At 40.9% G+C, this 25,946-nt stretch overlaps 1 protein-coding gene and 1 long non-coding RNA gene across 10 annotated transcripts in view; both read left to right on the forward strand.

Moving 5' to 3' along the window:
• vti1a (vesicle transport through interaction with t-SNAREs 1A) overlaps positions 1–25,946 on the forward strand; it is a 94,889-nt gene that overhangs the window by 24,931 nt on the left and 44,012 nt on the right. For 7 of the 9 annotated variants that reach the window (XM_029847459.1, XM_029847440.1, XM_029847449.1 and 4 more), the window contains one exon: positions 1,200–1,284. In XM_029847459.1, the coding sequence (XP_029703319.1) occupies positions 1,200–1,284 (85 nt within the window). Of the gene's footprint in view, positions 1–1,199; positions 1,285–1,702; positions 1,822–3,390; positions 4,292–25,946 lie in introns of those variants that run through there. The other 2 variants (XM_029847481.1, XM_029847476.1) reach the window with 2 other exon arrangements.
• Positions 7,911–11,014, forward strand: LOC115252417 (uncharacterized). Its single transcript, XR_003890869.1, has 2 exons — positions 7,911–8,496; positions 10,250–11,014. It is a non-coding gene; the product is annotated as an uncharacterized lncRNA (long non-coding RNA).

The raw sequence follows: 25,946 nt of genomic DNA on the forward strand, positions 1-25,946 counted from the left end.
GGTAAACCTCAGTTTTGCTGAAAGTTGAAACTGTTGCAGTTTTTTCCAATGAAATGATCAAAATAATGTCTCCAAGAGTGTTCTTCAAAATACGACAAAGCCGATCTACTAATAAAAGAATACATGCAAGAATATTTATTGTGTTAAAGCAGGTGCTACGACAGGATGCATCAATTTAGTATTATTAGTAATATTTCATGCTTTTACTGCTTGATGATGAACTGTTCTGTAGAATAAATAGTATAAAATGTAGATGTTTTTTATATCTAAGCGTAATGAAAAAAGTAAAATCATGGCATGTTTCTGCATTTGAGCTAGAACCCATGGCCATCATTTACCAACAAAATAGATTAGTTCTCCTTTCAAAACAAAAACGACAGATTTTCTTGGCTTCAAAGGAGCTGCTATCACTTTATATGTGCTCATGATAAATAAACCATTGCTAACACCTTGAAACTCATAAATATCTTCTTATAAACTGGAACGGAATCAACTAGCGTATTTAATTATTTACATTACACAGAGTATTTTCTTGGTATGCTGTGGGAACCCCATATGAAACAAGTACAGTCACATATCATGAAAACAATGGGCCTGTTTACATGTCCACAAAAATCCAATAATTGGGAGTAATCCGATTATCGTGATAATCACATCGGGGGCGTAGTCACAAAATCGGCTACATGCCTCTGCCTTGTTATTTTATCGACAGCTGAGGGAGTAGATGCCTTCTCTGTCTTAAGTTTCTGCTCTGGTTGGAAGTCGCTCAGTCTCGTCAGATTTCTTTTTTGGAAAACTTCAAATAAAACTTTACTTCATTTTAATTCACTTCACCTCCCTGCCTTAACTTTCCTCCGTGTACACCAGAAGGCTGTTCTGTAAAACAATACGAGGAGGCAACAAATCCTCAAAGTAGTTCTTGTTTTATGTCCAAGATGAGGTGGCAACACCTCTTACATTGTCAGCCTCAACATGCATATGTTTGATACTCCATCAGCATATAACACATTGTCATCCATGAAGGTTATTGCCAACATGGCTGTATTATGTTGTCGCTGTGACTGCAGTCTGTGTCTTTAGGTGGCAGTGTTGATGTCTTTCTTTGAAATGGGGCCCAGCCCGCTCAATCATTTTTTTTTTGTTTGTTTGTTTCGCTGGCTTTATTTTCTTTATTTATTTATTTTCCCCATTTGTTGCAGAGAGCGCATCTGTTGGACAACACAGAGAAGCTGGAAAGGTCATCGCGGAGACTGCAAGCCGGCTACCAGATAGCAGTCGAAACTGGTGCGTATTCTGTTTTGGATTGGGTTAGGATGGTGTGTGTGTGTGTGTCTGTGTGTGTGTGTGTGTTTGCGTGCGTGCGTGTGTGTGTATTGGGCGGGTGTTTTTAAGACAGTAGTGAGGAAGAGTGAGCGACAGCAAATTGTCTTGCTCGCGTGCACGCGAAGTGGGTAGATATGTGTGTTTGGGGTTATGGTGGGATGGGGGTTAAAAAAAAAAATCTTTCTTTGACGATATGATGACATTTTCGGGAGCACATCAAAAACAACTCGGGTTGGGGGGGTAGAGAGAGAGAGACTGAGGGGTGTGCAGGCGACAGATCGGGCGTCACTTCTCCTTGCTCTGCTCCCGAAGAAAATCTGTGTGTGTTTGGTGGGTGGTGGTGTTATAGTTTTATTTATTTACTTCCCCCCCCTCACAGACATGGGGTCTGTGAAAATAAACAACGCCAGTGTTCCTCCTGAAGTTCTTAATTCAGGAGTGAGGAAGGAAGAAAGAAAAAACACAACACCACTTCCTAAATAAAGCATCCAAAAAACACACAACTCCTTTCCCCCCCTCATTATCAATGAGGGATTTCTTTAATCTTAAAATAGTGTTGTTTTTTGGGTTTTTTTTTTTTTACTCATTGGGATCTTAAATAGATTTAACCAGTTAGCATATTTTTTGTTCTTGCTGTCTACTTTCTTGACAGTCACCACATTATTGAGGCAGGGTGTATTCCTCTGAGATGAATCAAAGCTCATTCTTGAAGCTTTCTGTGGCTTCCGTTGTAGTTTGGGAAAAGTTTGTCAATTTACACTATAATGGCGAGGTGGCTGGCATGTGCGACATCGACAGATTTAATAATTCAAGTCAGGGAAGGTTTGCATGTAGACCATCTGCCTTTGATGTCTTCTCACAAATTCATAAATACCATCGACTTTCTCTGCTTAAAAAACGTTGATTCAAACGCTGCAGACGAGTTCCGAACTTTCTTGGCTGTTTCTGCGACAGTCGACAGGTATTTTAATTTAACCCCGTCGCATCTTTCTCAGCTAGTTGGTTTTTCCCCTCCCACTTCCACAGCTTGGACCGTATTAAAGAAGCAGCAGCTTAACAGTGTTCAGTAGCTACTGGGCTCGTGGATCCCGCTGCCGTATTTGGCCATATGGCCCCTGACCCCCGTGTCATCTGTGGCCACATCATTCACTCTGTATGTGGCTAGCTAAGAACAATACGCGTTTATTCTGCCTCTGTTGTGCACCCATGGATTGGTCCACCAGCTGGGATCGTGCTTGTGGTTTGTTGGTGGCTTTGCCCCGCGTCTTTAATCCCTGACCCCGTCTTTTTAGTCTGCTGTCGATACCAACCCTCCGCTCAGATGCACAACCTGAAATGACAAAGTCTCCCTGGGTCAAAATGTGAATACATGTGCACTGAGAATATAAATACGAAAGGAAATTTGCACTATTCCATCAGTCTATTTGCGATATGCATCACATTTGATAGCAGTATAGGTAGCCTATACCTTTTATCCGCTGGTATATATGCCATTTAATCACATGCTAAATTTGCTCTACGATTTTGTTTTTTGTTGCTGTTTTCAAATACTTTTCAAAGTCCACCATCTGCACTAGTTTCCCAGACATTGTTAGGAAGCACTGCATGATTCAAATCATAATCCTGCTTCAACTGTTATCGTGTTCGCCTTCTGAAAAATGCTAATCTTTTAGTCTGTGTAGGTCCCTCGTTAACATTATCTCTGGCCAACATTTACGCTAACTAATTTTTTTTTTTTTAAATAAGTCAGAGGTGAGATACCTATAGAGTTTAACCAAAATAATTAGAAGTTTAAGTGTTTCTCCAATCAGACACTCTCCAGATCCACTGTAAATACCTTTTTTCGTCAACCTCAGCTCTGAAAAACATCTAAGCTGTGCTTTTAACAAGGAGCAATTTAGTCAAGTTGTTTTGCAGTAATACAAAGTTGCATTTTACTATTCACAGCTTTAATTGACCAATAGGGGGAATGAAATAAAAGGAACTTTTATTTCAAAGAGGTAGATCTCGAACAAATAAATGGTGTTGAAATTCCTCTTTGCCCTTTTTTCTCTTCGGCTTCCACAGAGTATCCCATAATGACCCAGAACAAAAGAGATGGTCACGTTGATGAGATAAAGAAGACTCTCGGTTCTAAGAAAAGATGAATCCTCGCATACTACCATTTTATAATTTTCTGCTATCCGTTTGCTACCATTCTCAATGTCCCCACTGTATTTGTCCAAAACAAAAGCTTGCCAAAAGCAACGAGAGTCCTCAAAGGGATGTAGAGGAGAGTCTTTGGTCATGCAGAGCTATTTACCACACACACCCTCAAGGAGCAGGGTTCTCTGTTTGTCTCATAAATAAAGTATAGAACTTCATTAGTGAAGAGCGCTGACTTAAAAAGCCCAAGCATAGCAATAAGCAGACTTGGGGGCTAGCCTAGTTAAAGTGGGCCTAAATAAAGAGGGAGGGGATGCAGTTAACCAATTTAAGGACATTTGAGTCAGGGGTATTTGAAAATGCCCAAATATTGAGGTTTGACTGATGTTAAATCAAAGGCAGATTTTTACTCCTTTGCTCCCAGTCCAAAAGACATTGATGATTTATGATTGCTTGTTTAGTTATAAATAGCATGTCAGATAAGTCGTTTTAGTTGCTATGGTTAGCTATTCCGTCTTTTTGATTATTCATTGAAGGGGAACGAGTTGTAACTTACATATCCGTTGCCAGTTCGGGCAATAAAATTCCTAAGAATGCTCCAACAAACGACTTGTAGATTTTACACCATATTTGCCAGATGGAAGATTTTTTACTCATTTAACTTCTTTTGTTGTCTGCAGCAGGCTTGTGTGGGTTAATTACAATTTTAACTAATTACAGTTGATACAAATGTAAGATGGAATGCTAACTTTTATTTGAATGAGGGTCTGGCTCTTGAAAGCAATATTTAGAAACTGTCATTCAATAAATCAACCAACAATTACCTTTTGAGAAATTATCCCCCTTTATTCTTCTTCAATTGACACAAATAACTTAGCAATGCCAGCAAAATGAGACGCCGAAACAAAGACGGATGAGACAAAAGCGCAGCTACTATGCATTTTAAAAAGGGCCAGCAAGAAGAGAAGACTGGTTTTTGGTGTTTAGAGGCCTGTAATCAATCTGGCAAAATGAAAAGGGCTCATTAGGGATTGATTTCAGTGCTGTTTCGATAAGCAGAAAGGGTCTTGGACCGTCCCCCCGGGGCCTCAGCCCTAGCCCAAAGTTCACACCATGCCAGGTAGAGAGTAGCACCACAGGCTGTCAACTTTATTAGAATGGAGATAAGCTGATTAGACCTTGTCAATCAAAGGTGGCAGTGACTCAATCATAATCCAGCGGACTATTCCTTCTGTCGCTCCCATTTCCCCCCTCTCTTTCCACTCCTACAGCCTCCCTCTCTCGTTTTTTTGTGATAAATCATTGAAGCGACCAACAAAGTGGCAGCCATCGCTGGGCTAAGCTAAGCAGCCCTGCAGTTGTCACCAAGGCAGACGCATGGGGACCCTGTGATGATGTGACGACTATATTAAAGAGTACATCAATTTGTTTTAAAGCAGTTTGATTTTTCAACTGCAGTGGTATTAACAGACAAGGCGGGGGGAGATGGAAGGACACGAGTGATGGCGTCACACGAACACGATTCCAGCGGCAGAGCAAGGGTTGCTGGGACAGCGAAAAATAGATAAATGACAGTGACATAAAAATAAATAAATATGTTTTGTATACAGAAAAAAAAAAATCTTCATGGCTCCCTTTTGAAGCCGAGTGTGTCTTTGAGTCTTGCTGGGAGTCCATGGGCGCTGGAGTGGCCCAGTAACACACTACACGTTTGTCCCGACTCTCTATCTCCCCCCCTCCATCTCTCCCTTTCTCTCCCACTCGTTTTATTTCTTTCTGTTCCCTCTAAAGATCAGACTTGATGATTCTTTTGGTGCAGGGCCACCAAAGCGGCACTTACACCTCAAATCCGTAAGCAAACACTTAACACAGAAGATCAGGTGCGTCCATCCGGCCAAAGCAGCGCTTTATACCGAGGCTGTTTTTAGTTCTGGACACATATGCAACCATTATCTGCATTATTGCTGGCAAGTTCCTCATTTTAATAAAAGAAACAATCATAAATGCTTACATAAATTATAAAAACATAAAGAAACCCTTTGTTACTGTATACAATTCACAATGGAAATAAACAGTGACCCTTAACCTTTATTTATAATTGAAGTGTTTTTAAGGTTTTATTGTGATTTTTAAATTTCAGTCAGTTGATTGTTTATACCCAAATGTGTCCTGTAATAAACCATTACATTATAATTTATATAATTCTAATAATGTTCTATTTAATTGTACTCACTTCCCTCTTAGTTTATTCTCTCTCTTCTACAAAATGAAACAAACAATTTAAATGGACAGCTTGCTGACATGAATAAACCTTTAGGAACAGCATAATAAATTTTGTGTAGGCTGAAACAATGAACATGTTACATTGTACTCAAAAAGAACATCGGATCATTTGATAACCTTTTGATCGCTAACTACAACTTAATTATTGCGCGTGAGTTTTTGGAAACCAAAAAATGTGTTAATTTAGTCAGTAGGAATTTCATGTTTCTGCAGTTATTTAGAAAGAAAATTGTTCTTACAGACACAACCGAATTTTCGTTGAAAGTATATTCCCAAAATGTACACGCTTCGGTGCATAACATCTCGCTCTCAGGAAAATCTAGCCGTGGGGGTGCTGTTTATCGGTAAACCCCGGTGGATGAAAGGCGTAGCAATAATGATTTTTCTCTCCTAATCGGACCTTGTCAGCAAGGCGTCTTATCGTGGAGAGGAAAATGACACCGATCCTATCGAAGAGCCTGGAGTCCGAGTCGGCGGCGTGTATCCCCCCCCAAATCATGGCCGTCCGCAGCCTGGCCATATCTAGCGCCACCACAAACGGCGAGCAACGCTTTTTTTCATGTGGACTTCAAAAACGTTGTGAGTCATTAAAATTGCACCCGCGTTCGGCAGTGGGGATCAGCCGCTCTGGAGTGAAAATGGGATGTGGGAAGAGGAGACTCGCTAAATGTGTTAATTCCATCCTCACATGTTTAAGGCTTAATTTTAATCTGTTTGAGGAAGGAGGAGGGGGTGGTGGGGCGATTGGAAAGGGGGGCGGCAGGGCAACGAGAAAGCGTCGCGCTGCAATAAATCGCCATTATCTTTGACACCCTAGGACTCAGCTGTCCCAGGGATTTAGGGGTCCATTGGCAACTGTGTATATCGTAGGGCATGAAAACGCTGTTTACGCTTGAACTGCGGTAGCTGAGGTGCAGCCACCAGTTTTAGGCTGCACAGACAAAAGGCCTTACGTGCACAATGGTCAGCTAGCGTAGCCTACTCAATGGAAGAGCTAAACCAACAGACTCAAGTGTATGTTGATGCGTATGCGCCTGTTTCCTTGTGTGCGGAGTGAGTCTATTCCGTGGAGTTTCGACAGGTGTCGTCTGAAATGTACAAATATTAGCTTCAGTTAAGGGGGGTGACATTCATGACAAAATGTGGCAATTTACAGTAAAATGAAATAGACTTTGCACCAAATACCGGTGTCTACAAATGATTCCTGGCAATGTTAATGCCTTAATGGTGCCCACCCCTCCAAAAAGCTGCTATTGTTCTCCCTGTGCCCCCTTTAGGTCTACATGAGGTGGCATTATTACAATTATGAGAAAAGCTAGTAATTGAACCTTAAGTCAGCTATTAGCTTCAACAAGACTCTCAACCTAATGAGACTTGGAAAGCATGATCTAAGTCAAGAGCTCATTGGCTCATTCTGAACTTTGCAAAACACAAGGCGCCATTTGCCACTTTAAAGAATTGTTGACTCGGAGAGGATTGCTTATATAAAGGCTTTGAAAATCAATCTTTTATTTAGCGCGAGAAATCGAGTCTGGATATTTCTGCTCCACTTTGTCTTAAAAGGCAACTTAGTCTTAGTTTCTATTTTTAGACTATAATAACTAACAAAGGTACCCCCTGCCTTCTCGCATGCAGAAGAAAAAAGTATAGCATTGACCTCTGGCTGACACAGAGAAAGATAAGGAGGGGGGGTAGAAAGCGACAGAAAGCGAAACAGTGTGGAGAGAGCTAAGACAACAACTGTGAAGAGCCGCAAAGGGTTAAAGAAAAACAGTTTCAGAAGGAAATGGGAGACAAAAGAGAGGACTTGGAGGCCCCATGGGCGCTTTAAAGAGCTGCTACATCTGAGGCACTGAAATATTAAAAACTGAAAGAGAGAACCAAAAAAATATGAAAGGATGTGTTTAAAATAAAAGCAAAAGAGTGGCAGGGAGAGGAAATTGTGCTACCTTGTCAACCAAGGATGGATGTGATTTTAGAAATATTCATCCTATCATAAAAATGACATGCAGGGAAGACAAGAGGCTAAAAAGGACTCTGGAAAATGAAGAAAAGTTTTTTATTCAGTGTATATAGGCTGCATTGTAGGATGTTAAATGTTTACAATTTTATGCAAATTTTCCTTCCTTTTTATGTAACTAGTTACTTCTTTAACATCTGTAGTATCTGACCCGTTCTATGCAGGTTTTACATCTGTAAGGCTGTAATGTGTTAACAGCCACCTAAGCGCCATATTAGGACATGCTCCACATGTGTGTCCTGTGTCTTCTTCATTTAGGTAATAGGAGCTGCTAAAAGACAACACTGGAGCCTGGGGGCCCCTGATACCCCTCACTAGGAGGATGTATATCATGAAGCATCTTCAAGTATTACCTTTTTTGGTCATAACTGAACACCAGACCATTGGGGTGACCATACGGTATAGTGTGAGGTCATCAGAAAAGAAGGTGTTTACTCGGCTCTATAAGAAGGGGGAATTGAGGTTGACTCCCCGGAGTTCTTCACCATCGGGACCTCGAGACCTCCCTCGGACAAACTGCAGTGTTCGATTGATGCCTGACTGTTCTCTCCAATAAACATCTTTGATAACCAAGTCGGTGTCTGCGAAGTTTCCTTCCTCATCAACACATCTCGGCAACCACCAGGAGAAGATTCACAACAAAATTGGCGTCACGAACAGGATCGGTTGTGGCTGTCGTCTTCTCCATCTGCCTCCTCGGACCAACTTCCGCTCCAAGCTGGCAAGTAAAGTACACACTTTCCACACATTGGGGTGATAGTTGGTCCAATTAAGCTTTTGGGGAGTAATTTAGACACACCGTAAAGATAATTAGTGTGGATGTACATTTTTGTGTTGATGTTGGGGAATACTTCTTCTAAATTTTTCAATTTGACCTTTGTTTTATGTTTTGTGAAAGATTGAAGTAGTGGCTCTGGAGGAGAGACAGGCCATGAGGTTTATTACACGGCTCATTTCAGCTAAAAAGGACAGCTGATTCTGAATTTATTTTATTCGGTCTGTACACTGTGTTATGTACAGGATTGGCGATAGAGCGCGTGGACACTAGGAATGTGTCAGGTTACGGCCAGGAAATGATGTTAAAGTGTTAAAAAGCCGCGGTTTAGGACAATTTGCCCTAAGTCCTGTGTTTCCTCTCGGAGCACACAGGCCGGTCTCTCTCTTTTGAGGGATTGGAAAACTGGGGTTATCTCCGGGTCGGGGGTGTCCTCTCTGACGTGGCTGACGAGTGCGTTTGAAGACACTCTTTTACGGTCAGGGGCCCAGTTTTCAGGGTGGTAAATTTAGTGCGGACAGTCGCGTGAAACTGTGGTTTACGGCAGCGGCGCCGGGACGTCTGAATAGGATAAATCTGCATGGACAGATTGTGTGTCTGTGGGGCCTGTGTGTGCGTGATTTGATTCTGTGTTCTGTTCGTCTCTCTCTTTCTCTCTCTCTCTTTGTTTAAAGTGACTTTTGGGGGATGTTACCATAGTTGTTGTCAAAAATTGGGTAATTGATTGAAACTCTAAGAAATAAAGGAAAAATCTTTTTGTACCTCAGATAGATTGATTGAGATCTTATCTGAAGCTGGAGGAGGACCTAAGGGTGGTCCTGGTAGTGAAGAATATCATATAAGTTTGTGCGGAGACAAGGAAACTGGCTGTGATCCAGCAGGACCGCAAGGTCCACGTACACCCACACACACACACACACACACACACACACACACACTCACATATACATATATGCTGAAGGAGTGGTGAACAAAGAAAAGTTGAGAAACATAGGAGTTTGTTTTTGCGGATTTCTATGTTTATGTAATATCTTTGAAGAACTTTATTTATATTGATTTTGAAAATTATTCATATTCGTTGGTGGTTGATTTGGATCCTTTGGATCTCAGGGCGTGGCTCACAGTTCGCGGCTGTGTGTTGGGCCTGCAACCAGTGACTAGCTTGGAGCTGGCGAGAACGGATGTTCACTCTCCGACTATCGGAGGTGAACAGGAAGTGGTTCTCGACTTCAAGGGGTGGAGCTAGTTGGCTCCCCCTAGGGGTGGTGCGGAGAGTCCCTCCCCACTCAACCCTCTCTCACTTTCTGAAGTGACGGCTTTCATCAGGAGAAGAAACGGAGCACACATTTTCTCTCTCCTTTATTGATCAGCGTTTGATGGTTTAATGTGTGTTGGAATTTAAGAAGAGATATGCTGGGGCATAAATGCAACAGGTTTATCTACTTGGCTGATTATGGTTTATGAATGATTGTTAAATGACTGTTTGCTGTTGATGATTGTTTATCATAACAATAACATTAAAAATAACAATAATTGGATAGAAACAATGATAATAACACATTAATTAGAAGTTTGTTGACAATTTATGATAGTGTTCAAGAATTGTGCATTTTTATTTTGTTGAAGGAGTTTGACAGTTCATGAATTATTGAATTTTTTCTGTTTCCTTTTTACACTTTTGATGCACCTGAACTTGACTCCAGTAGGGACAGACGAGAGGAGGAATTGATCTGCTGGTGGCGACATAACGGTCTTGCACTAAGGCCAGTGAAATTTTATATATACACACACCATAATTGTTTGGACAAACATCTACAGCGATTGTTTTCCAGATCATTTGGACAGGTTTAGAGTCAGACCAGCTTTGTTTGAAAGTTATAAGGAATTTATTAATTTCTTCAACCTTTTAATTTGATTTACACACTCTTCTTTATTAATTCTTTACTATAATTCTACTTGGCTGTTTCCTTTCACGTTTTTATATTTCTAGATTCCTATATTAATTGAATTTATTTCTTTTTGTATTTTTTAGTTAAACAATTAATAGTTGTGCATTTAAATTAAACATTAAAAGTGAAATAAACACAGCATTTACATATTAAGGTTTGAAACTGATATACCGTACTTTCCTAAGACAACTGCTACAGCAAAATGTCAAAAGCGGAGAGTAAAGCGGTTAAACGCATGACCCCAATTGAGGTGGTGCAGAAAAACAATCCCCTTATTAAAGGCCTACCAGAGGCCTCAAAGAAATGGAACAAGCGTTGGCCAGATATTGAACAACCTTGGCCGGTTGAAGGTACCCTCAACCCTGATGTGATTCAAACAATCTGTACACTTGTTACCGCCTATAAAGCAAATGAGAAAAAAGGAAAAAGAGGGAAGTCTCGTGCAGTAAAAAGACAGACGGAACTCGCAATGTTGCAACTTTTTGAACAGGAGGGACAGAAGTTGAGATTGGCTGCAAAAAAGAAAAACAAAAAAGCTAAAGAAATTATTGAAAGAACCGCAAAACAAACAGCGGCGCTTGTGGAAAAAATTAACACTCCTTTCTCTCACACGGCTCCTGTAACAACCCCTCCACCGTATGAAACAGAAACTGAATACAGTGACATCTATCCACAACTTCCTGTACTCAGCCAGAAAGGCAAGTACAACATTAAGGATGATCACAACCAAACTGTTGAAAAGGGAAAGGCAAAAACAGTCATACACATTTATCCGACAACTCCAAAATCTAAATCAAGAAAAACACGAGATGATGTTTACAACACACTGCTTCTGGAGGATGATGATGAGAGCGGTACGGATGAAGCCATAGGTGGCTATGATCCCGCCATTAAGCGTATGTTGGCTAAAGCTGAAAAGAGGGGTAACAAATCTAAAAAGAAAGCTAAGTCTGGTCAAGATCTGACCGATGACAGCTCAGGGTCAGACACTGATGAAGACTCAGACGGCAATTGTTCTTCCTCTGAGGAAAGACAACGGGCTTTGAGAAATCTTGAGAGGGGTATCGAACAGTGTCGTTTAGACATTAGCTTGACGGGAACTCCAGAAGCTCAAAAGATGCTAGAAAGACAATTGGAAGATATGGAAAAACGGCGTAAGTCGTTAAAGAAGGGGAGGCTTTCAAGGCTGATCACTTCTGACTACGCCTTGCGTTCAAAGAAAGACGGCTCTGCTAACAAAATGTTCCCTGTTGTTGTTCGTGGTCAAAGTCTTGAGTATAAACCTTGGCAGAACTCCGATATGTCAGATATATTAGAGAAGCTACCTATCCTTCAGGAAGGGGCACACCCCTGGATTTCAAAACTGGAGGAACTTTTGATTGGAACGCAACCTGCTGTTGGAGACATTAAAAGGCTCCTAGCTAATCTCATTGGTGTGTCTTCCATGGAAGACCTTTTGCAGAAGGCTGGCATGCCTCGGTTCATGGCAACCGCAGTAAATGATGCTGAACTGTTTTCTGCTCACAGAGGTCAGTTTTGGGGGGCGCTGAAAGACGCGTTTCCAACTAACATACATCCTGATAATATCCTCATTGAACCATTGCGTGAACAAGAAAATCCGAGAGCCTACGTTTCAAGAGCTCTACAAACGTGGCGTAATGTCACAGGCAATGATCCCGATGCTAATCAAATGGAGCAGTCTATCATTCGAGCTAAAATTCAGAAGGGATTGCCATTGCCGGTGCGTAGTAAAATAGCAGAGGTGGTTGGTCTTGGGAACATGATTAAGAGTGTGTACATTGATCACATTGCTCACCAGGTTGAACTATATCGTAGAAAAGAGCAAGAGTTGAAAAACCAAGATCATGAAACTCTCAGAAAACTTACTCAACTGCAGCTGGTGGATAACAAACGCAAAGAGAAAAAGCAAGCAGTAGTGATGGAAAGCCAACCTGATCAGACATTACAAATGCAATCAAACCGAACATCATGCCAATCGTATCAATTTCCATTGGTGACATCTGTTCCACCAGTACCTCAGCAATGTTACTTACACTCTGCAGGGTTTTGCTAATGAAACCATAAAAGGCTTTGAACATCTTTCCAACACTCAGAGAAGTCACAGACTTACGCTGTTGAAACATGACATGGCGCTAGATTACATCTTGGCCAGAGAAGGAGGTTTGTGTGTGTCGTTGAACTTGACAGGAGATGCTTGTTATACTCTGATTCCAGACAATGGTGATAACATAACAAGTGTGATTGACGCTTTGAAGAAGATAAGAGATGCGTTTGGTCCTTCTGAAAGCGCAGGAACTTCAGCGACGGCTTGGCTTCAGGACAAATTTGGTCCAATGGGAGCTATGTTGGTACAGGTTCTCAGTGCCGTCGTAGTGTCACTAAGTGTGATGTTTTGTTTTTGTACCTTGTCATTAACTTGTGCCAAGGCGATGATATTGCGTTGGATTGGTGTAGTAATGCCTACCGACCAGGTCCAGATGCCACTTTTAAGTGCCAAAGCTTTGGCTGATTCAGATGAGGAGGACATTTCTGATGAGATGGTTGATAAATATCCAGTATAATCACTAATTCAGTATCTAGTGTGACCTTCGAGTCATATCCTTATGTTATTTTTGTATTTAATGGTGTTTATGTTTTCCTTTCCTCCGTTGTAGTTCCGGTGACAAAGGGGGGAAATGAAATGGTTACATAATTTACTTAATCGTGATAATCATGTTTTGATATGTTTGTATTGTATTCTCTCTAATGAAATCAATGTTTTTTTTTGCAAAGATACTGGCACCTCTGTTTTCTGTTTCCAGGACAGTAGTTGGGGAGCTACGTTGGGGCGACAACTATGTTGGAATGGACTCAGAAATTCAAAATGAACTGTGAAAGATGCTGGAGGACCCTGAATGAAGATGGGGAACAACTGAAGATCCTTCATCAGGGGACTGTGAACTACAGATTCGAAAATTACTGTTGATGTGTCTAATGCATATATTTGAAGTTGGTGTTAATAAATTTACTAGGGAAATTTCATCAGTAGGCAGATGCTATGAGAACTCAGTTTTTTCCTTGTTTTGGTATAGGGAAAGGGGTCCTTAGGCAGGGAAAGGTCCAAGGTAAGGTCCGATGGGACGACCAGCCTGATCGTGGACATTTTTTGATTTTTTTCTGAGTATCTTGTATGTGTTTGCCAAACTCTTCCCTAATATAACCTTTTTGCAAATTGGATTGGAGTACCATAGGTGGTCGCCGTCGACAGAGGGACCGTGAGAGAATTTTCCCGTCTAAAGTGTTTTGATGGTTGCAAACTGAAAGACGTCTGTCGGATGGGTTTTTCACTCTCGCACTCCACTAAATTTCACATATTGTTCATGTCGAATTAATCAATCTTTCTCAAATTAGACCATTTTATTAGACACCGTTACTTTTATTAAAACTTGGTTATTCTTTATTTTTCGAGACTCTATTTAGTCTCGAAGGGGGGAAATATGTAGTATCTGACCCGTTCTATGCAGGTTTTACATCTGTAAGGCTGTAATGTGTTAACAGCCACCTAAGCGCCATATTAGGACATGCTCCACATGTGTGTCCTGTGTCTTCTTCATTTAGGTAATAGGAGCTGCTAAAAGACAACACTGGAGCCTGGGGGCCCCTGATACCCCTCACTAGGAGGATGTATATCATGAAGCATCTTCAAGTATTACCTTTTTTGGTCATAACTGAACACCAGACCATTGGGGTGACCATACGGTATAGTGTGAGGTCATCAGAAAAGAAGGTGTTTACTCGGCTCTATAAGAAGGGGGAATTGAGGTTGACTCCCCGGAGTTCTTCACCATCGGGACCTCGAGACCTCCCTCGGACAAACTGCAGTGTTCGATTGATGCCTGACTGTTCTCTCCAATAAACATCTTTGATAACCAAGTCGGTGTCTGCGAAGTTTCCTTCCTCATCAACACATCTCGGCAACCACCAGGAGAAGATTCACAACACATCTTTTTTCATTTGTAGAAAAGTACTAACTGTGAATCAAGCTTGGGACTCAAGTAGAACTGTAATATTACCTTGTTTCCACCTTTGTAGTTACACTTAATTAAAAATCCCTGTCTGTGTATGTATGTGTGTGTGTATATATATATATATAAGTTCTAAATACACCAGTTCTAAATTCTTTTTTTTGATTGACAGTCTTGAAACTGAATTGATTAAAAAAAATTAAGATTTAAGAAAGTGTCAATCATACAAAAGAATTTAAAATTCTTAGATAAATTTAATTATAATCCTAAATTTATAAATGTAACATTAATTGACATGACAACATAATTCAAGAAATGTCATAAAATTAAATGTATGGGCCCATATCTCGCAGTAACAGAAAAATAAATTGACTTAACTTTAAGAAAATAAAATAAATTTTAATCCAATTATCATTTGCCCTGTTTCCCCCCCTCCAGCTCTTTATTGTTATCAACTAACAGCATTGCATCTACCACTGTTTCATGTTCCTTTTCTATTTAATTATCATACACATATTTTTTTAGCTTTTTTGTTCTGGTTGAATAAACTAAAAACAATTTAATATTGTGATTCTTTGAATTCTGATTTTCATACCGCATTTGGAACTATAATAATAAGATTGTGGGTCAATATGATAAAAAATTGTAGTATTTACATTATTATTGTGTGTTTAAAGGCCACAAATCAGTCATAAATTTAATGATTTTGAGTCACTTGGATAGTTCAAAGTTGAATTAAACTTTCCCAGTTTAGGAGCATTTCCAAATGTCTGTATGGAAGACAACAACAGCATCTCCTTTTTATCTTATGATGTAGGGTAGCTGGTGCTTTGTTGTCGGTGTCACTTAGTGAATGTACCATGTGTCAGTTCTCATATATTCACACTGATGTATTTCAGTAGTACAAATAGGGACCCTGTAGCTTTACGTCTGCTAACTGCTGCGGGACACCTTTTGTGTTCCAATAAGCAAGGTTGGTACTTTTGCATTTAAATTTCTTGGTCTAAACATATAAAAAAAACCAAGTCCAGCTACGCATGATGCCTACATCGATTGCTCTAGCCTTGATAGAAATATTTTATTCGGTGTTAGAAGCCATATGGGGCATCAAGGCGGTTATTAGCTTTTATTACTTTTTTATCTTCTGTCAAAGTTCCCCGAGTCTCCTGCCCTGGGAGACACACAGTTTTACTACGCAAACATAGTGAAGCCATCGCCGTCTGTCCTTGCGCCGCTTCTACTCAGTGGTTGCCCCAAGGAGCACAGACCCCCCTCCTCTGTCAAAGGAGCTTCCTCCTTGGCTGTCCTGCGCCCATTAGACAAGGGTGCCTGGACGTTAAAGACACCCGGGGAACATGAAACGGACCAGGCCGAGATGTCAGCTGGTTGCCCCATCTGCCAGTCAGTGGGATGGTAAAGCTTTTGTCTTGGGGGGTAACCTTAGGAGTGCTCTGTATGTGGCTCAACCGTGTTTGTGTACATGCAAGCATGTGCGTTGCTTTGGGACAGGAGAGGCCAATTTACAATCATACCATTTACATACCTAAAAAAATAAAAAATAAGCTATTTTTTTGATTCTTTGATGTGTCCACCACAAAAGGTTTATAGCAGACATTTCAAGGGAATAAAATGTTTAGGTCTCACAGACTAGTACCCGGCTGGATTGATGTTAATTGGGCTCATTTCAGAACTGCTCCGTTCTCATAAATACCGCAGTTGGTGTGGCGCTAATCAGAATTTCAAATTGCCTGGAAGTTGTCTCTATCCTCTCTCATTCTCCAGTTAAATACCATAACCTTGACAGTACAAACAGTTTGACTCCCATATAAATGAACCATGCCACTGTGAGGTTGGAGGCAGGCCGACTGCTAAAAATGAAGCACAATTCCTCTCATGCATTCTAAGGATTGGAAGATAGGCTGCGCCCTTGAGCTGCTTTCTGAGCGAGGTGTTCTGCCTCTTTGAGAAGATGCTTAACGCAGCCTTCTATATGCACGAATGAATGCACATTGACAAACACAATCCTCTGGATGGTTTTAGAAGGACTTTCCTAAAAAGAAAATGTAACAATAAGGCATGCTTTTACACCTGACGTATAGATTTGTACTTGTGCCTGTCAAAAATATGAGTTTGTTCTAACAAAAGTGTGTGCCGGATATCTGTCTCTCCTACTAATCTGCTTGTTGCACGTGCTTTGCTTCTCAGTTCTCCATGACTCAGATAAAATGTGATTATAACACCAAAGACAATCTCCTTCCCACGCTCTAATCGTTTTTAGCCGACTTTGACTGTTAACTGCCCCATAGAATGCTTCCCTTAAGTGGTCTACATAGTCCCCGTGCTCACATCAGTCGGCCTCACCGCATGATGTATGTACTGTAGAGGTAGTCCTAAAGGGCTGATGTATGCACAGCTCCGCGCTGGTAAGTCCTCCCTCAGCATATCTATGATCTCGGGTTACTCAATCATCAATCAGGGCCAACTGCAGCGCACTGTACTGTCGCCCATCTTTTAAAGCTCAGTTGTAAAAGACTGGCTAAGACGGCCTAAGGGACACTTTGCTTGGTCTGGCCGATCTCAGGTTTGATGTGAATACGGGTGAAGTTACGACTGTACACAGAAGAGAGTACAAACGTTAAAGTAGACTTTTAAATCTTTAGCACAGGCCAACTGAACGAGGGGATGCTGCTTCTTATTTAAATCTGACCGTTTGTCTTTTTTTTCATCCAGAAATTGTCAATTTCCTGATTCGTTTCCTGTTTTACTGCATGCATTTGCTGCATAATTCTCAAGTGGGAATAAAATATATAACAATGTTTTATTGCGTTTCTCTTTAAATAATTCCCCCCAGGTTACTACAATTGGATGTGCTAAATGAATTGCGTTTTCATTGTGCCAGGCTTTGTTTGAAAAAGCCTCCAGATGAGGAAGTGTTTGAAATAAACCTCGCCAAATATTTTGTCAGCACACTCATTGAAAGTCAAACTCGTCTATAATGAGGCTTACCTGATAAATGCTGATAAACGCCTAAATATCAGACGGCGAGGACACGCGGAACAGAAAAGAAGACAGTGCCAGAGAATCAAAAAGAAACGGACTGTACGTTCACTTTCCAGAAAGACTATTCATTATATTATGCAGAATGGACAGACAATATTCCAGTGAGAGAGTTGAATGCCAATTTTCCTGTGTGCTTGAAGTGAGGTATTGTGCTGTTTTAATGAGCTGTTTAGAGTAGTGGCCAGTTGCATTTAGGCCGTATAAAAACAGCTAACTGAATAATTGTTATTGCCGCTTTAAGGCCAGATGTATGGAATTCATGCAGATTTAGAGCAAAGGGAATGTGTGTGTTTGAGAGAGAGGGTGTCTCGGAATAATTGTATTCCAGATGTCCTCCTTTCATGTGAACCACATACACACACTGAAAGGACAGAACAGATGATGATTAAGATCTTAAACATATGGAGATGCCGTGTTGGTTTTGTGTGTACGTGTTATTGTGCATGTTTGTGAGATAGTGGCATTTTCTTTCTTTTTAACACTTCTGCTCCCTTAGTCTTACGTGACAGGTTCACCCATCTCTCCTGGGGAGGACTTCACTCCTAATTTAGATGCAAGCACTGTTAGGTGACAACAATGGCTTCGGCACCCTACCTCTGCAATGTGACTACAGTTAACTTAACAAGTCTGGATATGCGAGCGCCATCTTTGATGTCAGTGATTTGAGCAGTTTGAGCAGCTTTCTTGCAGAGAAGTTGAAATTTTGGGGAGATCTGTCAGGAAAATTGAAGAGGAATTGCAGGTCATTTATGGCACATTCTTAAATTAAAAGTCATAATATTTTATGCCATTTGATTCTGTATCATCTGTATCATCTGCAGTTGAAAGCGTATCCTAAAAACAATCGTTCCTCTACGGTTCCTCAGGTGATGAAAATAGACTATGGTATATCTTCTACTTTTTGCAAAACCTTATGTTTGCATAATGACTGTGTTTTTAAAAAAACAACAAAAAAAACGCTTGAGCAACCACTTAAATTAAGGGAAAAAGTAACCTCAGTAGATCAATAGACAACGAAAAATAAACTGTTTTGTTTTGGAAAAATAAAAGGAACAATTTGGTCATTTAACTTTGAAATAAATGCATCACTAGAATTAATACTGTTTGAATTAATCAAAGCTAGCTTGATTTGAGCTCCCTCAGACAAATTCATTGAGAGTTTTCAAAAATGATTCAACTGGGTGTTTGTTTTTTTGTGGAGATTGAAGTTAAGCTGAGTGACAAGGGCACGCGTCTTGAGCCACCTGGATTTATTTGGGCCAAACAAGAGGGGCCCGTGTCTGTCTGGGCAGTGGGGACTGAGAGCCACGAACAGAAGGTGCCTTCTCACAACTAACACCTGAGCTCCTCCCAGCCTGGGACCAACTTTTCTCTCTCTATCTCTTTCTGTCCATACGGCCTCTTATCTCGCTCTCTCTGTCGCTGCCCCATGTATTCTCACCACTTCTCTCCTAGGCCGTGACCTGGCCTACTTTTACCTCTGCCACTGTGGACCTTTTGATGTTGACTATATTAGCCCTTTCCACAGATCATGTGTATGTTTGCAAATGGTCCATTTGCTCAAATCCTCAGTCTGTTTATGAATATATATTTCACAAACAGGATATGCAGTTGATGGTCCACAAAGAGAAGTATTCTCTCTCATGTATTAGCTGTACTTATCACAGTAAATGATGCTAAGTTTCACAGCGAAAACCACTCTTCCGGTTGCTTGATTCTGTTTCCACTCCTCGGTTTTTTTTGTTGTTGTTGTTGCTGTTTCAACCCCCCTCCCCCCCATCTCCCCCTTATGTATTTTCCTCCTCGGTTCCTGGAAAAGGAGCTTTATTTTGGGAAGAAATATGTGTTTTGTTGGCATCTTTTCTGTGAAGATGGGTAGGCATGTGTATGTGTGAAGTCAAAGGCACAAGCATTAATAAGACAGTTTGACTGTTTTTCTTTTGAAGGTAAAGAGGACTCAAACTGAGCACGATCTGAATCTCTCTGGTCAGTTTGGCACGGTATCAGCAAGTTGTCACTTAAAAAAAGCCCTTACTGAATAATGTTACATAACCTCAGAAATGAGATTATGCCTTCAGCTCCAGATGGATCATATGGAATGACTTGAGCTAAATCATTAAGAGCATACTCGTCACTGACCTTTAGAAAAGAAAAGCGCACACTTTGTTTCTCAATGTTTTGAGCCGTAGAAGATGGATCCTGTCTCGCCTTTATTAAATTTCTTTCACAAGTCCATTTTGGACATACTGGATACTTAATTTTTGTGGTTTCACAGTCGTTAGTATGAAGTAACGTCACCCCGAGGCGCTCTTTAATGGAGAATGTGCACTCCGTTCGTGCCTGGACTTTTTATGATCATTTTCTTTTGTCGTAAATGTTGAGCACACCTTTAGCAACTATGGAAAAGTAAACCCACGGAATTGTTTTGGTAAAGGCCGGTAGTTTATACTGACACTGAACAAACCCAAACGGGTTTTTAAAAGGTGAGTTTGGCTGTGGAATGGGAAGCCTTGCAATTACTGGGATGTGGCAGATGTCTCGGTTTTAGCAGAATGAATGTGAAATTGTCATTTCGCACTGTGGCATTTGAATAATATTGAATCGGCGATGTCGATTAAAACACTTTCATGTATATAAAGAGGTCCTGACTCATTTTTTTTGCCTCATTCACACAATGGGGATGATTTTCATAGACAGTTAAGATAAGGAAAGTGTTTTAAAACTCATACACTGTATGGTCTTGAAGAGACTTTTACAGTGTTATTAGGTTAATGTGTGTCTCTACTATTAGACTTTGTGTGTTGAAGGGACAACACACTTACTTTGCTCAGGCTAATATATTTGTCTTGTTGATTTTTAAGATTTCTCAGGCTGTAATTAGTGGATTGCTTTGAGTCAGAGCAGTCCAGAGTGAAGAGAGGGACTGTGGGGAGGGAAGGGAGCAACAACCTAAGGGAGGCTGGAGAAGAAAGGAGGAGCCGCCTATTTTATAGTCCTGGTGGAGGTTATATTTTCTGTGGCAACTGAACCAGAGTAATCAAAATGGGTTAATAATCCCTTCAAAGGGCCTGGCGGCACATCAGTCAGGGGCCTCAGCCACTGTCAATCCCCCACTAGACACTGATTCTGGATGCCCCACCCTTGTTGACCCTACGTCACTCTGTGTCTTGCTGCCCTCCTCTGTCTTCGTGACTCTTACTCTTGATCTTATTCCACATATTCAGCCAGTGTTTCAGTCTCGACAAGTTTGCGCTAGAGTCAAATATCAAACTCAATGGTCGTGATTCTAAAATCTCATAAACCCACGGATTACAAATTTTGTCAAGTTGGCATTTGAGTTTTGGCACCAAACTGTGTGAATCTAACCCCCTGGGTTGATTCTAGGTCAGACTGTATCGGTTCCAATATGTTCTATCTTTTGTTTGTGGATTAACACAAAGGTCATAGTTCACAAAGATGGCCAGATGGGGTCTCAAGTGCCAAATATCCATACCTTCCGCTCCTAAAAGGAGGTTGAGCGTCATGATCAATGGACTCGATCAATGTGCGTAGCGGTGGAGGTAATGCTGGTGAAAGTTGGACTGCATGAATATTGATCAGAGCAAAGCTAAGAGGCTGTAAGATGATTGATTTTTATTTTGGTATTACTCCAGTCTACAAATTTGGTCTCAATGTTTTTGTACCTAACATTCTGGAATCTGTACAGAAAGCACAGGAAACGTCAGAAACGTCACAGTATTCTTCATTTTTAGGATTACAGAATGTTTTTTTTTTACCTTAACATTTTTGCCATCCTTATCGGATAAAACACTGTGAGACTTTAGTTTAAGCTTAACCCCTCTTTTGTCCTGGTCGAAAAAGTGTCAGCATCATTATATGACACCAGTGGCTTCTTCACATCCAGGCATACCTAGCTGAACAATATTATATTATTAATTAACAGAACCTCCCTTCAAATTTTACAGTCAAATCTAAATTAACTGCACATATGCAAATCTCATCCATATGCAAATGCACAGAGCTACAAATAGCCTATTGTGCATCGAAAAAAAAAAAAAAAGATAAAGACTTCTGGTTAACTTTGCTTGAAATGAAGTCTTGTCCAATTAGAGACTCTCTTCCTCATTTAGTAGTCTAGTCTGAAGCTACTTGTCAGAATCAGTTTGAGGCATTTAAAAATGTATGGGGTCCAGGTGAAGCACCCGAGCCCCAGTGCGACCTGGGAGCAGTTTGTGTGCTGTCTCAGGAGAGGCTGTGTCCAGTGTAGGGCTGGAGAGGGGACCACGCTTGATAATACAGTCAAAGCATCAAAGGCTGCAGACTACTGCTGAATGACATGGCGTACATCAGCAAAACGTCTGTGCATGTGCCAGGTTTTTTGTTTTTTTTTCAGCCAGAGCTTTGTATTTTTCTTTGCAAGTTTGTGCTGAACTGTTTTCGTGCATGCACATCGTTTGCTTTTCTTTGTATTCATAGGTGCCTCCGGACTTAATACACGTTTCTGTTTGGCACATATGCGGTAGATTTAATTATAATATTGTGTGTCTGAGTAAGCTCGAATGTTCACAATAGGGCCCTCACTAGGTGGTGTGACTCCCTGGGAAGGCTACGTAGCTGCAAGGGCTAGAGGACTCATTGACTTTCTAATGATTAGTGGTCAGGCCCCCAGCCCATGCTAGTACCAGGGGTTTGGCCTAGCCGCTGCTGGTAGCCTCTGGCCACCACCGTGCACCACTATCGACTTACCCCCAGCCCCCTCTCTCTTTGGCCTGCTGGCGATGTGTCAAAACCCATTAGCACAAAGATCCGCAACTATAGAGAAGGATCATTTTAGGTTTGTCTTTCTTGCTCTCTTCTTCCTTCTCCACGGTCTATCCCTCTCATTCCTTCTCTCTGTCTCCTCATCCTCCTCCGCCCTAGTGAAATGAAGAGAGGAACACAGAGAGAATCGAGTAACCTTTGACAGGAGTTGTTCCAGTTGTGGTATGTATGGCTGCGTATTGATCTGCACTGGCTTTAGGAACTATAGAGAAGAGAGTCAGCGAGTTGCCGCTGCTTTTAAGTCCCACACATTTTCTTTCTGGGGAAGAAAAAGGAAGTTTTAGATGCATGTTGACCTTCTTAGGTCCCTTAAGTAATGGAGAGTTGTTTTGAGAAATGGGTGGGGTGTTGCAATATGTATATTTGTAAGAAAAAATGTTGAAGACTCTATGATCCCATTCTGTATCTAATCGGATCCTGTGTTAATTTCTGTTTTGTGTGTGTGTTTGTTTGGAAGACAGAGAAAGAAAGTATGGGTCCTTGCATTTATTGTATTTCATTGCAGATAGATGCATTATGTATCATGCCTCCATGTGCTTTACTTGTAGTGTCTGACCTCTTGACACCTCTTGTTTCTTTCAAGTTATTGGCCAATTTATCCGAATAACTATTTTAGAGAGTGAAACTAGTTTATTTTTAAAAAGCTAGGGCACGGTTCGCGTTAGAACCCACAGGCTCACACAGGCACACATCTCAGTGAGACAGCATCCATCTCACCCAGCACTTCCATTTTTGAAAAAAAATAAATAAAAAAAGGTCCCAAGGGACAAGTGTCTGTCAAAGAGTTTGTCCAAACAACATGAAATCTTTGGGAAAAATAACCCCCTCCCCCCAAAAAACAAATACTTCTCCATCATTGTTCATCAATCAGTCTAGTTGCAAATTCATTTTTTATTTATACAACTTTAAAGCGAGATATTTGAATAATGTGGGGTATGATGGAGGGGGAACTGTACGAAAATAACTAAATGACAGCCACACCAAAACCACCCGGGGGCACATGCCAACACATCCCATCATTGTCATCCTTCCTCAGTTTGCCCCCGTGGGCTTCCTGCTCAGCAGGTAGCCACGTGCACACACTCACACACATAAACTTAATTAATTGTAATAATTAGTCATGATTTTCATTGAATTCTGTTTAAAGCTGCTTTGGAAATAAAAAGTGGTTTTCTGGTAAACAAATTCAGACACCTACACCCAAGCCAACACACATACACACTTGTGCACTATGCCCTCAGGCCCTAGAGACAATAGTGGCATCAGTCGTCTGATAGCTGGATTCTGTCCTCTTGTGATCTCCAGTTGTCAGACAAGTGTCAAATGAAGCCTAAACACAAATCAAAAATGCAGGTATTGTGCCTGCATAAACACCTCCCCAGTCACTTACAGGGAAGATGCACATCCTTCGTCACGCATGGAGACTGCTAACAGAAGCTGTCAGTTAGTTTGGCTAGCTGGTTTGCAGACTAAATGGTTGAACAGGTGTGTTTGTTTTATGCTCCTACAGTTGTTGAGGTTTCTTGTCAGTGGTTTCTTGTCTGATTCTTGAATATGTGGATTTTCATATGGCAAAAAGAGCAGATTAATTGGAGCATGTATGGTTACTTTGGATCAAAACTCAATAGCATCTCCATCAAACCCACATGCACTCACATTCTTATTTTGGTCATCCAGACTTAGCAGCTACTCTTCACACAACACCTAGGTTTTTACAAGCCAAACCCAAAAGAACACCAACTTGTCCAATGGCACGACACAGCACCTCATTCCTATTGCCAGACAGGAACAGCCCAAACCAGACCTAAAAAATAAAGAGATGCCCACCTTTTGTTTACTAGCCTCAAAGGTGGATCATGGGCCAGGCCTGGTAAGGGATTGTGACAGAGGTGATGTCTAAATTAATCATTCATGCTCTTTCACATGGGCTACAGTAACAGGCTTGAAATATTAATGGCAGCTGCAGAATAAATTTGATTCCCTTTTCTCTCTGATTATAATCCACAGGCATGCTCACACACACATGTTTATTTATGCCCTGGAGATGAGCTATGGGGGTCACTATCAAGAGTTTGTTCGCACACACCCACCCACAGATACACACACATACACGCAAGCATGCACGCGCGCACGCGCGCGCACACACAAACACACACACACACACACACACACACGCACGCATTTTTCTGTCCATCCTCTCTTGCACTTGTGTACCAACTCATTGTTTTGGAATATGTACATATTTTCACATGTTGTAGTTGTGATACATTATACATTATATGTTTGTACCATCCAGGTGTGACGTGTAAAGCTTGCAGGCAAGGTTTTCTTTTTTGATATTTTAATTAGGCAGGGGACTTTTTAGTTATGTATTTTTGGTGCAGAGAAGAGGTAAGTGTAAGTCTCAGTCCCCCACTCCTCTCTTCAGGTGATATCACTTATAAACAAAGATTTGCTTCAGTTTAGATTGTCATTTCTGGATTAAATGTGTGTCATTTTGGACAATTGTGACTTTTCATACATACTCTGAAAAATATTTAGTTTAAAAGGCCACGGTTACCGCGGCAGCACCCCAGACTGCTTCTCGGAGAGCTTTTTTCCTACGCAGTGTAGCCAACTATCAAAATCTACTCGTCTTCTTGCAGCATGAAAACTTCAGGGAGGAGGGAAAGTTATCAGAAAATGTGTTTGGATTTAGTTTTCGCACATTTCAGGTCTCATTGGTCCAACATAACCTGATATTGCTGCAGTGAAAGGTTGGTGTGTCTGATCTATATCTGTCTCCACCCTTTATAATCCCTTGTCTTTTCCTCTGTTTCTTCCTTTGTGATGAACTTATTGTTATGGCATGAACATTAAAATACTGCAGGTCACCAGAACGTTCGTTCCAGACATTTGAATATTTCTTGCCAGTTCAGAAGAGGCTTCAGTTAGTTTTATTGATTTTTATTGAAGCAAGTTTTCCCTTTTCATTGAGTTTGCCATATCTGCAGAAGCTGTTCTGTCAGGATTTCCTTTTATCTCTGCTGTTTGTCTCCGTCTGCCCCTGTCTGGACAACTAAACACATATCAGGCCTAATTTTACTTTTTTTAGTTGTCATCCCCTGTAAGCCTCTCCTTAGCTTAATAAATGAAACATCTTTTTTATTTAATCTGTAAAATGCATTTGTCATTTATAAACCAACAGTTTGAGCCGTTATGATTTAATCTTTTGCATCAGACCCTTCTGGTGATTTCCTCATGCCTCCCATTTAGAGCCCTTACAGGTATTACTGTCCTGCCTTTGCTCTGCTGGTGCTTCTCTTTATTTGGTCATTGAGGAGTCTGTCTGAAAAACAATTTCACTATAACTATTTTATACACATATTTTGCTGCAATGTCTGTATTGGTATATGTTTGTTTGTGTGCTTGCATTTGTTCAGTACTGAGTACCAAAATCCACATTATCCTAGCAAAGTGAGGACATTTTTGGGAAGGGATATTTTGGCTGCTCCTCACAGCTTCAAAGGACTTTTGGGTTTAGGTTAGGGGTTAGTTGGGATGGT

This window comes from Takifugu rubripes, chromosome 1 (assembly GCF_901000725.2).
Source record: "Takifugu rubripes chromosome 1, fTakRub1.2, whole genome shotgun sequence".
In the NCBI taxonomy this organism is placed as follows: Eukaryota; Metazoa; Chordata; class Actinopteri; order Tetraodontiformes; family Tetraodontidae; genus Takifugu; species Takifugu rubripes.